This window comes from Microcebus murinus, chromosome 6, assembly GCF_040939455.1.
Source record: "Microcebus murinus isolate Inina chromosome 6, M.murinus_Inina_mat1.0, whole genome shotgun sequence".
NCBI lineage: Eukaryota > Metazoa > Chordata > Mammalia > Primates > Cheirogaleidae > Microcebus > Microcebus murinus.
In genome coordinates, this window is record NC_134109.1 from 101,422,017 (window position 1) to 101,437,379 (window position 15,363).

A 15,363-nucleotide genomic window follows, 5' to 3' on the forward strand; every position below is an offset into this window, starting at 1 on the left:
AAACCAAGTATATAATGTCTTCTCATATTTTGAAAAACTGTCTGCTTGATAAGTAAATATTATCATAGACTTGGAGGAATCTTATAACCTAAAGATAATACTATGGAATTGTGCTTAAACAGATGTGCAATAATAGTTCCTTTGCAAAGTCAGTACTATGCTGTGTTCTGAAGACAAAGTTGTTTACCAGACTTTACCAGGGGTTGGCAAACTACACTTCTGAGCCAAATCTAGCTGGAAGCCTATTTTTGTACCGTCTCAAATGACTTTACATTTGTAAAGGGTTGTAAAAATCATGCACACATAAAGAAAAATAGGTAATAGAGATTGCATGTGTCCTGTAAGTCCCAAAATATTTACTACCTGGCCTTTTATAGAAAAGGTATGCTCATTCCTAAGTTTGTATACATGCTAAATTCTACCAAATTAGGCTGGATTCTGCATGCCTCTAACACAGAAGCTGAAAACTATTTAATTTCCCAAGGCTGGGTTGCTCTATGATATAATTTTGGCTAGTGATATCAAGGTGGTAATTTTTGAGAGTTTCTGGAAAACCTTCTCCTTTCCTGACAAAATAATAGATGTGGCTGGTATTCTCCTTTCTCATTCTTCCTGCCTTGAATAGATAGGTGATACCTGTAGTTGCCAGTGGCCAAATTATGATCATGGTTAGGTCAAGAGGACTGATGGCAAAGCCCCTGAACCAACATCTAGAGCAATTACTTACCTCTGATTTTCTTACTGGAGTAAAATAAACCTTAACTTGTTTAAGTTACTGTCAATCATATTTTCTGAGACTTACAGTTGAAAGAATCCCTGACATACTAGCTTTTTCTCAGGTCTTTGAACATGATACTCCTTTCTGCCACATAGCCTTTTATATATGCTCCCCTCTGCTTGAAATTCACCCTCTCAATTCCTCCTTCCCAACCGCTATCCTCATTTATTCTCTACCTAATGTTCAGATCTAAGCTGAAAAATCATATCTCAAGGAAGCCTTTCCCAACCAATGTCTGCCAAATCCAGGATATGTTTTATTGTATGTTCTCATAGCAACTTATTGCCCTTCTTTACAGTATTTAATCTAAGAGTATTTTCACATTTACATGATAATTTGATTAATGTCTTCCCATTCTATTTATCTGCTTTCTCCAAGAAGGCAGGGATCATGTTTATTTTTTGTTCCTTATTATATCCCCAGTAGCATCTGGCATGATAGCACAAAGTAGCAGCTCAAAAAATATTTACCAAATGAATACTGTCTGTTGGGCAGCAACTGCAACCAACAGACCAACCTGTAATATAATACATAATAATATAATATGCCATATTATATTATGGATAAAGATTAAAAAATAAAAGCATGCTAAAACCAGAATTAGGCTTAGAGAAATATCTCAGAGTTAAACTTTTCTGTGGTTGAATGCTCAATAATTCAATATATGTTTATCAAAACATTAAATTCTCAAGATAATCATGAAAGAACCACAGGGTGATGATTTTATTTCAATGTCCAATGAAACATTAAAATATATCTTTGTTTATTCTACTCCTGTATCTTTTAGAAGCTGTCAACTATATATATATGTATCCAATGATATAAATATTCATATATTATACTGTAAAACATAAATAACCTGAAAAATACTTTAAATCCCAGTATGTAGTAGCATACAATAAAAGAAAAAAGTTATTGAAAAACAAGCATTCCTATAATTCCCATATATAGTCTTTGGCAGTAGTGATAAGCCCAATGGTACTTAATAGACGGGAAAGTTTTCAAGCCAAAAATATCAAGGATAAACTAACAACTCTAATTCACACCAAAAAAATCTTTATAGAATTAACTTGTTAAGCATATAGGGTAAATGAAAAGCCAGACGATCAGTCAGATGCGTATTACTCTGACAAAATGTCAGGATCAAAGGATGGTTTATAATCATATTTTAATTAAAAATTCAACAAAGCAGATCTTGGCCAGGCACAGTAGCTCATGCCTATAATCCTAGCACTCTGGGAGGCTGAGGCAGGAGGATCACTTGAGCTCAGGAGTTCAAGACCAGCCTGAGTAAGAGTAAGACCCTGTCTCTACTAAAAACAGAAAAAAGTTAGCCGGGCAACTAAAAATAGAAACAAAAAATTAGCCAGGTATGGTGGCTTGCGCCTGTAGTCCCAGATACTTGGGAGGCTGAGGCAAGAGGAGCCTTTGAGCCCAGAGTTTGAGGTTACTATGAGCTAGGCTGATGTCACAAGACTTTAGTCTGGGCGACAGAGTGAGACTTGGTCTCCAAAAAACAAACAAACAAAAAGCAGATCTTAAGAGAAAGGTAAACATGAACAGACAATAATGAAAAAAACAATAAAACAAAGATAAACAAAGGTAAGTTATTAAGAGTTATAATTAGAAAATGGTTAGGAGGGACTAAACGATTGTGAAACAACTCCATGATATTGATGAAAAAATATTTCTTTTCTTTTTTTAAATAGTGATGGGGTCTCACTCTTGCTCAGGCTGGTCTAGAATTCCTGAGCTCAAGCAATCCTCCTCCTCAGCCTCCCAGAGTGCTAGGATTATAGGCATTAGCCACCTTGCCCAGCTGATGAAAAATTTTTTAATGTTTAAGTTATAATAATGATCTAACAAAGAAATGAAAAATAAGGTTTATAGGTCATCTAACTTTTTTTGGTTTGGATAGCTACAGCAGGGTTTTGTAAACTTTTTAAATAAAGGGCTGGATAGTAAGTCTTTTAGTTTTTGCAGGCAATGTGGTCTCTCGTCACAACTAGTCAACTTTGCTGCTATAGTGTAAAAATAGCCATAGACCATAAAGTAAATGAATGAGTATGGCTGTGTTCTAACAACCTTTATTTATGAACACTGAAGTTTGAATTTCATATAATTTTCATGTGTCACATAACATGAATCTTCTTTTGATTATTTTCCAACCATTTAAAAAATGTAAAAACCATTGTTAGCTTGCTGGCCAGTACAAAAATAAGCTGTAGGCCAAATTTGGCACATGGGACATAGTTTGCCCACACCTGAGCTAGAGTCATATTTAACTACGTTGCAAAAAACCAAAACATCATTGTGGTGTGGCCAATTTACAAACAGAGCTATTTTAGTCTTGACAGTACAAATTCTTCAATGGTTGCAAAATTGAACAATACAAAAAAGTAATTATGTAATCAAATTATTAACACTAGAAAATCTGAATCTTAAGTCTATTTAACCCCCAAAAAATTGTCTGGTGAAAAATTTGTGAAGTCAAATAGTTTCCCAGATCCTAATCTGACTTTTTCACTAAGTATTGATAATTTCTGTGACCTGCCAATCACTGAACTATGCTTTAGTTTTCTCATCTGTAAAACAGTACTAATATCCCCTCTCACTGATAAAAGCATTGCTATATCAATAAATATAAAATAATATATAAAAAGCCTTTGGAAAAAAATATCAGGTATTGTTACCTAAACTATCTGAAGGACTATCTTTTTGCCTCTGGAAAAACAGAACAATATGAAGACCGAGAAACCAAATGCTTCATTTAGAACTTGGCTAGATATATGGTACTCTCAGATTCATCATCTCTCTTGCTCCCACTTTTCCCTTCCAAAAAGTCCCAAGGGCCTGCTGGGGTAGGGAACCTGCAGCCTTCTGATTTTAAGATTTTTCTTTTTTAAACACCAAAGGAGACAAGAAAAGCTTCATCTTTCTCTGCCACACTCCTTTTACTAAAAGGCTTTGTTCTGTAAAATTTGGATTCAGTCAAAAGGCTGTATTCAAGGATCCAGAAGGCCACATGTGGTCCCAAAGCCACAGATTTCCCACCCTGACTAGAACTCAAGTTACTAAGCCATACCATGAGAGGCTACACAAAATATTTTTTAAAATAACGCTAAAGAATTAAGACTTTAAAAAAAAATAAGGCTGGGTGCGGTGGCTCACGCCTATACTCTTAGCACTCTGGGAGGCCGAGGCAGGTGGATCGCTTGAGATCAGGAGTTCGAAACCAGCCTGAGCAAGAGCAAGACCCCATCTCTACTATAAATAGAAAGAAATTAATTGGCCAACTAAAAATATATAGAAAAAATTAGCCGGGCATGGTGGCGCATGCCTGTAGTCCTAGCTACTCAGGAGGCTGAGGCAGAAGGATGGCTTGAGCCCAGGAGTCTAAGGTTGCTGTGAGGTAGGCTGATGCCACGGTACTCTAGACCAGCAACAGAGTGAGACTCTGTCTCATAAATAAATAGATAGATACTCACTAGTAATGTAGATACTTGTTTTGCACATAATAGAAGTGTACTATTCAACTCACCTGTGCTTTCACCTGATATTTTATCAGCACTGTTGTTACTCGTCCCACTATGGCGAACTATACTGGAAGAACTTTGGTAATTGAGCTTAGGAAGGCAATCAGCACTGCCTTTTGCACTCTCGCTCTCTGACACTGTAAAGATGAAAGTGAAAATGTTAATAAAATGAAATCTATATCTATATACATTGTGGAGGCATAAAGAGACAGAGCTTTTAGTTCTAAATTTTTATTTTTTTTGAGACAGCATCTCACTCTGTTGCCTGGGCTAGAGTGCCGTGGCGTCAGCCTAGCTCACAGCAATCTCAAATTCCTGGGCTCAAGGGATCCTTCTGTCTCAGCCTCGCGAGTATCTGCGACTACAGGCATGCGCCACCATGCCCGGCTAACTTTTTGTATATATTTTTAGTTGGCCAATTAATTTCTTTCTATTTTTAGTAGAGCCGGGGTCTCGCTCTTGCTCAGGCTGGTTTCGAACTCCTGGTCTTGAGCCATCCTCCCGCCTCAGCCTCCCAGAGTGCTAGGATTATAGGTGTGAGCCACTGAACCTGGCCTTGTTCTAAATATTTTTACCTGAAAATAGGGGATAAGAAAATATTGAACATCTCCATATCTATTTGTCAGCCACAAATAAGTGATTCTATTTATTTGAGGCCTCAAAGTGTAGATCAAATGACTAAGTACTGGTCATGCATGAGGCCCATGCACAAATTTTATATTTTTCCTTTGGTTGTAAAAAAGTGCTTTTGGTGGAGGACAGAAGACAGTAAATATAAGTCAAAGTCCATTAATAAACTTTAAATATTGTTAAACCTCAGGAAAAACTACCATTTCAAGAAATACAGGCCGGGCGCGGTGGCTCACGCCTGTAATCCTAGCTCTCTGGGAGGCCGAGGCGGGCGGATTGCTCAAGGTCAGGAGTTCAAAACCAGCCTGAGCAAGAGCAAGACCCCGTCTCTACTATAAATAGAAAGAAATTAATTGGCCAACTGATATATATATAAAATTAGCCGGGCATGGTGGCACATGCCTGTAGTTCCAGCTACTCGGTAGGCTGAGGCAGTAGTAGGATCGCTTGAGCCCAGGAGTTTGAGGTTGCTGTGAGCTAGACTGACGCCACGGCACTCACTCTAGCCTGGACAACAAAGCAAGACTCTGTCTCAAAAAAAAAATAAAAAAATAAAAAAAAAAAGAAATATATATTTCTGTTACAATAAGAGTATTTTGGGAGTTATACAGCCTTCACTCTAATAGTATTAGATTTGGAGAATGTTTTGCCACTGAGACTATATATTTCACCCAGGAAACATTTGTATGACAGTATTAGGTGGTAGAGAGAGTTTGTAATGGGATGAATGAAAGAGTTATTAATATAATGGGAAAATGCGAAGCGAAACTAGTACTTTTATACTTAAAGTCACTTGTATTTTCTATAAATATAAATTCCCATTTTTATACAGTAGCAACTTAATACCTACGGGAACTAGAATCACTCCCTTTTTTATCTTTTTCTTCTTGAATGTCCTCAGTAGATATATCTCCTCTTCTAACTTCATCCTTAGATAATGAATTATATCCAAGATCAGACTGGCCACCTGGAACATAAAAAGAAACAAAACCCTATGCTGTTTATCATAAACTTCTTTAGTGACTGGAATCAGGAGCCATATATTAGTGTTTGGATTTACTTATGACTTTTTTTTTCTGGATAACTTCCAATTGAAAGCATTATTTTGTTAACTACCCTCTCCCATCTCTATTAATGCAAGAAAAAGATGATCTCAAAATAACTTATTTTTGGTTCCACACTGCAGTCAAAAGTAAGTATGTACATTGACACTACTATATGAACTCCAAAAGTTATAGACAAACCAGACTTTTTTATACAAGTCCATGACCTTTCTAGCTGAAATTCTGAGTTCCAACTAAGCAATGTGGAAGAGAAATCTATGGGGAATTCATAATAGAACATTTACACAGACATCACTGGAGCTGAATGTCTAAATGCTTTTGCCAAAAAATTGGGTTTTTCAAATTTCATTGATAGGTAATTAATTCTTCAAAAAATTTAACTTAATAATTATTGAATTGCACATGAGTACAAATACATGGAATGAGATCAAAATCTAGGGTTAAAGTTATCATTAAGCAAAAGTTATGTCAATATAAGAAAACTTCTCAAACTTTGTTTTGTTATACTCCAATACATTGGCTCTGTATCTTTTTAAACAAATTGCTTTTACTAGATTAGCCTCAAAAGATAAGGTTTTGAATCCTAGTTCTCTATTTTAAGAGACACAGGATTTTAAGTAAACCACTTAACCTTTTTGTTTAGATCTCAGCTTCCCAGATTTGTTAAAGCCAAAGTTGTTAGGATTATATGAGACTATATATGAAATGGTTTTATAAACTTGTAAAGCACTATCCAAAGAAATTATATTAAGTATCACTAGGTATTTACATTAATACCTTAGTTATAGTCTTGTTTTTAATTTTTCTAATCAAACTTTCAGGTCCATTTCCAAAAAAACTACAAATAGAAAAATTTGAAGATCATCTTGATGAAATTCATGCTTTTATTAGGTTCTATACTATTTTAAGATAGCCTTTTTAAAAGTCATAATTAAAAATAAAAGATAGACATCTTCATGATGTCTATCTTTTAGAGATAATGCCCAAGGGATGACTACTGTAACTCTGATAAAATTCATATTACCTAATCAAGAAATAAAACAAGTCAAGGGGGGGAGGGGGGGAATGGGCATTTATTGAAACCTTAAAATCTGTACCCCCATAATATGCCAAAATAAAAAAAAAAAAAAAAAAAAAAAAAAAAAAAACAAGTCAAGGAAGAACTATTCATATTACATTTCAATACATTTAGCTTACATTTATTAATTATAAAAGTAGGCATAAAAGGAGATAGACCAAACTAATGTTGTCATTTGCAGAGATAGGAGCTTTCATATTGTATTAGTAAGGCTGCAATCATTAAAGTTTCTATCCATTAACAGATTGCTCTTATACTACATTCAAAAGTCATGTGTAAGTTTTAAAATGTAATAATGAAAAGGACAGAATTATCCAAGAAATTTAAGTGTGTCAGTTACAAGGAAAAGCTTATATACAAATCTTATATTTCACAGAGATTAATACCATCTTCAGTACTAGAATGTTATGTTTTTTATACATTTAAAAATTTTTTATTAAAACTTTTATCTTAAAATAGTTTAAGACTCAAAAGTTGCAAAAATAGTACAGTACAGAGAGTTTCTGGGTACTCTCAGTTAGTTTCCTCCAATGATAGTATCTTATATACCCATAGTACATTGTCAAAATCAGAAAACTGACATTAGTCCAATACTATTAAAGCAGACATAGAGCTGTAAGTTGTTTTTTTTTTTTAACTCTAGTAATATTTTCACAATTTCAAAGAATTTATCCTAAGAAAATGATATGGTAAACAGATCTGTGTGCTATCCAGAGTTAAATGGATTATCATGGACTAACTACTTGAAGAAAGTACTTTATAACCTGTCTTAAATTTTTATTTCTATTCAAATAAAGAATGAATAAAATTGCATATGGTTATTAAATTCAATATCAAATCAAGTACCTAACATAAAATGAAAAAGTGACGACAGTTAAACACATCACTGAAAATAAAAATTTAAAAAAATATAGACTAGCAAATCTAGTTTTAAAAATGTACTATAATAAATGTATACATAAGCACACACAAACCTGTACTAGATCTATCATCAGTAGCATATACTCTGATTAAACCCGTATTAAAAGGTGCCTGCTCCACAGTGTGTGTCCCATGACCACTATCCATGCTGCCATGACTAACAGCATCCAGGTCACTGCCATCTGCTTAAGAACACAATTTGACAGTATTTTACTACTCAAGGATATACCAAAAATACATATTAACTTGTTGCTCAAGCCAAAAATCTATTAACATAATATTTAACATGGAAAGTGTCACATAATTAGCAAAATACAACTATAACAAAGAAACCTATTGTGAATTATTAATGAACACTCAAACAAGACCAGACACCAGAAGTGAAATCTGGTGTTTTTTAAATGGGAAGAACACTCTAATATTAGAGTTTGATTAACAGCAATAAAAACTAAAATATATTCAATATTTTAAAACTATTTAAAATTTCCAAAAATGTAAACTGTAACTAGTCAATTAATTTTGAAGAATAAGTAAAACACATAAATCCTTTACCTGAGAGAGTTGTTTGTGATAAGTGTGCATGTTTCTTTAAAGCTCTTTTAAACTGTGCTACTCCTAAAACAACATTTCTTACTTTTGTCCAAAGAAAACGGCCACTACGACTTCTTGAAGGCCAGGTACTTTCCAAAACAGCCTATTCATTCAACAAAATAAAATAATTAGTCAAAATAAATGCTGAATAACCCCTACATAGATTATTTTTGCCATTAAATTAAAACTGTATAGTGACAAAAATAATACTATTCCTCTATTGAATCACAGTAATTTACCTTATTATAATAACCATAAGTAATGGCATTGGGGTCAATACCAGCTTTCCGCATTTCAAAAAGCACTCGAACTGCAAGCACTGGCTGATCATACTGTCCACAGAGCTGCATAAGAATGCGGTAGCACACCTGAAACACAAGTTCCAAAGTGTACAGAAACAAAGATGTCTCTATATATAAATCTAGAATAAAATAATGCACTTTAAAGAATAAATGTTACCTCATCAGGTGGATCCATCTTCTTTGACTGCATTTTTTTAAGCACATCATATGCTGTTTTCAGAGCCCTGACTTTTGAATTACATACTTTCACATAAGCTGGGAGACAAATAAACCACAGTCCATAACAGTGACGCAGCAGACACCTAGACCACATCTGAGGGATGGAGGAATATCTCTTTGCAATTTTATGGGCTGACTTAATTTCCTAGAAAAAATATAAGGATCTTATTAACAAATTGACACACTTAGGCATTATTATTTAGCTAAATGCTGAACAAGTATAAGTCACATGCTTTTATAATGTTTCCACAACAAATCTGTCTATAATTAATGTATTTTCAAGCCGCTGCTTAAATCTGCATTAAGTAATATGTAAAATAAAGTTCTAGGACAAGAGAACTAGTTTATTTCTTAAAGTCAGATTACTCTAAACTATCTTCATAGTGCTTTGGGGTGCATGATAATCTAGTATTAGCTACATACAGGGTTATAAAGTATATTAAGGGGGAATAAGTGTCCAATTTACTTCTTGTTCTAATATTTGATTACATGAAGAATGCAAAATGTTCAAAGCACCTGTTTTGTTCTTCTGAACATAGGAGAAGGGCTACTAGGACTACTTGATTTCGAAGGCAATTTGTTCTTCCGCATTTGTAGAAATCCTTCAGGTCTCTCAAATAAATTATTCCTAAGAACTGGAAATCCATTATAGCTGTTTTAGAAAGGAAAAAAAAAATTCTCAAGTGTACACAGATGATCACTGTGGTTACTAGTTAAAAAAATTATGATCGATAATTTCTTAACTTAGAATTTATTTTAACTATCTTTCTCCATCAGACTATGATATACACTCAGCAAATATTCATACTAATGTTGCTTTTCTTACTATAATGTTCAGAAATGTAATAGCCAAATACAGACTTAAGTATATATTTTTTGGGGAAAAAGGAAAATACATTTAAATTTTCCCAAACTTGACATCAAACTCTAAAGTCTCAAGAAAACTTTTAAAAGTTAGTATTCATGTAAATACATTGCCAACATATTATAATATATAATCTGACAGTTGGTAAAGGGTCCACCAAATCGGTACTCTTTCAAACAGAATAATCATTAATGTCAATGCTTTGGATTAACGTATTTACAGTAGAACCTCCCTCTTAAAAAGATGCAAATAACAACCTTAGGTTTAACACACTAGCACACCAGGCCCAGCTCTCACATTATCATGAATTGCTTATCAGGTTAGCTAGCAGGTTCAGGCCTCATTTATTAGAAAGAAAATTGAGGAGGTTGAAGAAGAGGATCTCATTTCTCCTCTTCTTGAAGAAGAGGAGGAAAAGATTAGAATAGGTGGCTCTATGAGCAGGTAGGTCTAATTAGGGTGCTAGCACAAGGTGCTCTGGGCATTTAAAAGGTAGCAGGTAGACCAGGCTGTAATTTCAGCACTTTGGGAGGCCAAGGTGAGAGGATCACTTGAGGCTGGGAGTTTGAGACCAGCCTGGGCAATAGTGAGATCCTGTCTCTACAAAAAATTTTAAAAAAAATTAGCTAGGCACGGTGGCGTGCATCCACACTCCCAGCTACTTAGGAGGCTGAGGCAAGAGGATTGCTTGAGCCCAGGAGTTCGAGGCTGCAGTGAGCCGTGATTATACTACTGCACACTAGCCTGGGCAACAGAGCGAGACCTTGTCAAGGAAAGGAGAGGAGAGAGGAGAGAGGAGAGAGGAGAGAGGGGAGAGGGGAGAGGGGAGAGGGGAGAGGGGAGAAGGGAGAGGGGAGAGGGGAGAGGGGAGAGGGGAGAGGGGAGAGGGGAGAGGGGAGAGGGGAGAGGGGAGAGGAGAGGAGAGGAGAGGAGAGGAGAGGAGAGGAGAGGAGAGGAGAGGAGAGGAGGGGAGGGGAGGGGAGAGGAGGGGAGGGGAGAGGGGAGGGGAGAGGGGAGGGGAGAGGGGAGGGGAGAGGGGAGGGGAGAGGGGAGGGGAAAGGAGAGGGGAAAGGAGAGGAAAGGAGAGGAAAGGAGAGGAAAGGAGAGGAAAGGAGAGGAAAGGAGAGGAAAGGAAAAGGGAAAGGGAAAAGAAAAGAAAAGGAAAGGAAAGGAAAGGAAAGGAAAGGAAAGGAAAGGAAAGGAAAGGAAAGGAAAGGAAAGGAAAGGAAAGGAAAGGAAAGGAAAGGAAAGGAAAGGAAAGAAAAGGAAAGGAAAAGGAAAAAAGAAGAAGAGAAAAATTGAGAAAATATTTGAAATACCTTTGACAAAAGACAGATTTTTAAAAAGTGATATAAGAACATCATTACTAGATGAAAAGAGTAGAAATCAAATGGCCTCTGAATTAATCTACATTCACAAACATCTATCACACCTTTTTTTCATCTGTAAAATGAAGGATTTAATGCTAATCATATATGAAGATGTCCTGAAAAATGCTTTTCAATGAAAATAACGAACTGTGACTCAATTAATAATAGACGCAAAGTGGTTTTAGAATCTTTAAACAAAGTAGCAAAGTATTATTGGAAAATTAAAAAACATTTAAATTCTAAAAGAAAATACAATTTTAAGTAAAAATAAATAATAAAGACTAAAGATTAAAGAATAAATCTACCTCTATCATAGCCCTATTTTACTGTGCTCAAGACTTTCTTCTATTCTCCACTAGACTTGAAGGCAGGGACAGTATATTACTCAAGTCTATATACCAAGCACTTAGCACAGTGTCTAACCAAATTTCCTAAATTAACAGTGATCAATTCTAATAATTCTGGATTTCTATGATTTAAAAATAAAAACTCATGACAAAATTAATAGCCTAAAAGATGATACCATACAAATTAAGGCCACAAATATTTACTCTAAATTAGATTTCATCTTTTTGTAAATCAAGGTTGTATTAATCAATGTGTGTATGGGATTAAAAGAGGGACTGAAGGTGAGGAAACTAGCTTTAGTGAGAAACAAAGGTCAGAATTCTACAATAAAAGTCCTGCATTTGAGGTGGGGAGTCTAACTGCATTTAATTAACGTTTGTGAGGACAGATACTTATGCAGACATAATTAGAGAGCTTTCCAAGTCTATATTATGCAAAATTATATATTTTTTCTTTTTATACCTCAAAACTTAATAATGGATGTGGGATAAGCTTGCTTACCACCTAAAAATTAGGGATCTGTAAAGTTTGGATTTTTGAAAATACCACAGTCCTTAGAAAGCTACATCACAGATGATGGATCACTTCTCTTTTTCAATCTCAAACATTCTGCCTCTTGAATACCTGTACTGTAAAGGGGGTTCTTCACCATTGGGTAGATGGGGGATCTCAGGTGGTGTTACAAAAACAGTATGTTCACTTTTGAAAGACTCATCCAGTTCTATAAGTCGCACTTCACTCTTGTCCACATCCACCTACAGGAGTTTAAAAAACACATTACAAAAACCACATTGGTTAGTCATATATTTGTCTGTAGAGGAATGGTTAAGTAAATCATCTACACAATAGAATACTAAAAAGCTATTAAAAAAAAAAAAAAAGAACAAGCAAGTTCTTTATGTACCACTACAGAAACAGCTTGATGATAATTAAGTAAAAATAACAAGGTGCAAATCATTGTAATAGTTGACTATCTTTTGAGTAAAAACCAGGGAGAAATAAGAACATTTATTCATTTTTTTCTTACATTTACATAAAGAACTACTAGAAGGATACTAAGAAAAATAATGACGTATATGGGGAAGAGGAGAAGAATAGAGTAGATAGGATGGGACAGTGTTAAAAAATTAAACTTTCAATAAAAACAAAGAATGCTTTAGCCATTATTAGAAAAACTAAAGGTATTTTTAAAAACAACATTAGAAACATGTCAATAATTCGAAATCATAGGTATCACTAGTAGGATGTGGTGTCCATGGTCAACCCAAGAACAAATAAGATTCTTTATAGCCACAAATATTTTCATGCAGATGGAATGGGTTAATCTAATTCGTAAGGGCAGCAATGACAATGAAGTAAAAAGGATGGATCAGAATAAAAAGGTTAAAATAAATAGACAAGGTTGCTAGAAAGACTGGAGACTACTCCTGTCTCCATGATGGAATATAGTAAGAGGACTACTTGGCTGTGTGCAGTGGCTAGTACCATAATCACAGCTATGTGGGAGGATCACTTCAGCCCAAGAGTTCGAAACCTGGGCCAAACAGTGAGACTCTGTCTCTAAAAATAAAAAATTAGCCAGCCATGGTCACCCACAATTGTAGTCCCAGCTAGTAGGGAGGCTGAGGCAGGAGGATTGTTTGAGCCCAGAAGTTCCAGGCTGCAGTGAGCTATGATCATGCCACTGTACTATATAGCCTGGGTAACAAAGAGAGAGACCCCATCTCTAAAGAGAAAAAAAAGTGCTCACTTCGGCAGCACATATACTTAAAAAAAAAAGAGAGAGGACTGCTTGTCTGTGAGCACCAGGTGTTTTTAAATTTTTATTTATTTATTTAATAGTTCTCATTCTTTCCTTCTTTTTTTAGCAGCTTCTCCCTCTCCAGACCCCTACCAACTTCCCATTCTGCAGTCATATCATTGTTCTGGAAGAAGTCTGGGGTCTTCTAGGACAAGTATTCTAATTCTCAGTAAAGTCTATAAAATATTAAAATTTTGCACTGTAAATTCACTATGTTGTAAAAGATATTTCTGTTTACTTGTATATCAATAAAAATCTCATTTTGACTTTATAAAAATAGCCATGCAATAATTCCTACATTTATCAGCTGGACATCTCTGTCTTTTGGAAAGCACAGTGACATCTGTCTCTATTGAGAGATAAAGAAATCCAACACCCACAACAGAATAAAATTAAAATAATTCTCATACTATCTTCGTATTTTTTCATTTAAGACATTAATATACTCAGAGAACACTGGAAAAGGAAGCTAAAGAAACCAAGAAAAAATCTTACCAGACTATTTGTTACACAAAACTGCCTTTAGTTAAGCATCATCCCTCAGGAACAGATTGTAAGGATTTAAAATGTAATCATATGGAGAATAAGAACACATGGTTCTTAAATTAGTCATAAATGAAACTAAAATAATTCTCATACATTTTTTTTTCTTATTTCTATTCAGCATTACCCATTCTAGCTTTTAGAAGTCAGTCAAATGTTTTCTATTTGAATATGCTAAGATCAAAAGAATAACATGTCTAACTTCAGTTCAATCTTAGTCATGAATTGGCTTAGGAAGTTAACACATATCTAATATTATTTTTCTTTCTATAGCTAAACTACCAGAGATGAGAGGATTTTTTCCCTTAAAAACTTAAGTTCAAAGTCGTTGGACTAAGGAATAATCCCTATATGATTGATTATTTTAAAGTGTTACTGATATTCAGAAAGCATTTGCAGATGAAAAGCACTGACTTTTTATGAGTTACTTATTGTGATATTAAAAACATGAAAGGCAGTAACATGTTGCATAATTATTTATATTTCAGGAAGCTCTGCTTAATAACACAAGGGATTCAATTAACCTCTGCTCTAACTATATATAAAATTTATTAAGATATATTTTGAATCTTGTGACATTTTATTTTCTCAAACAAGAGTCCCCTGAATTATAATAAAGCAAATACAAGTAACTGTGTTTTAGTGCATTAAGTTTCAGTGTTGCTTTTCTGGTTGGTCATGAAAATCTTTAAATATGATGTTAATCCATTATTTAAAAGTAATCTTTTGTTAGAGCTTGACTTTGAATAGATAAATAACATTTTAGGAAAATAATCTATCTAAAAACAATGATTACACAATTAATGGAATTTTCTTTTTTTGAGATTTCTCAGAATTCATATTCTTTAAGCAATTGTTCCAATCATCTCCTTCGTTGACTCCTATCACATAAACAACAGGTGACGTGAAGAAAATCCTAGACAACATAATGTATTATCACTACTAAGACAGCCTCCTTAGGACATGATATCCTAGGTAGGTAGCAAAATTATAAGTATTGTATGTCTTACAATATTAGTATTTCTTTAAACCATGTGACACTACAATATGAGTTCTTAACTGAAACAGAAACTTGTAAACAAGATACATAAAATGAGCCAAAAATAAAATGGAACAATATAAAATTTCTCTCTCTCTCTTTTTTTTTTTTTTGAGACAGAGTCTCACTCTGTTGCCTGGGCTAGAGTGCTGTGGCATCAGCCTAGCTCACAGCAACCTCAAACTCCTAGACTCAAGCAATCCTCCTACCTCAGCCTCCTGAGTAGCTGGGACTACAGGCATGCGCCACCATGCCTGGCTAATTTTTTCTATATATAT

At 34.6% G+C, this 15,363-nt stretch overlaps 1 protein-coding gene across 9 annotated transcripts in view; it reads right to left on the reverse strand.

Moving 5' to 3' along the window:
- The window catches only part of DENND4A (DENN domain containing 4A), a 145,845-nt gene that overhangs the window by 34,539 nt on the left and 95,943 nt on the right, over positions 1-15,363 (reverse strand). For 5 of the 9 annotated variants that reach the window (XM_020286005.2, XM_076004496.1, XM_012758663.2 and 2 more), the window contains 8 exons: positions 12,327-12,457; positions 9,636-9,771; positions 9,058-9,264; positions 8,838-8,966; positions 8,560-8,701; positions 8,061-8,192; positions 5,795-5,911; positions 4,320-4,451 (listed from right to left, as the gene is read on the reverse strand). In XM_020286005.2, the coding sequence (XP_020141594.2) occupies positions 4,320-4,451; positions 5,795-5,911; positions 8,061-8,192; positions 8,560-8,701; positions 8,838-8,966; positions 9,058-9,264; positions 9,636-9,771; positions 12,327-12,457 (1,126 nt within the window). The remainder of the gene's footprint in view (positions 1-4,319; positions 4,452-5,794; positions 5,912-8,060; positions 8,193-8,559; positions 8,702-8,837; positions 8,967-9,057; positions 9,265-9,635; positions 9,772-12,326; positions 12,458-15,363) is intronic. The other 4 variants (XM_012758664.2, XM_012758662.2, XM_012758666.3 and 1 more) reach the window with 2 other exon arrangements.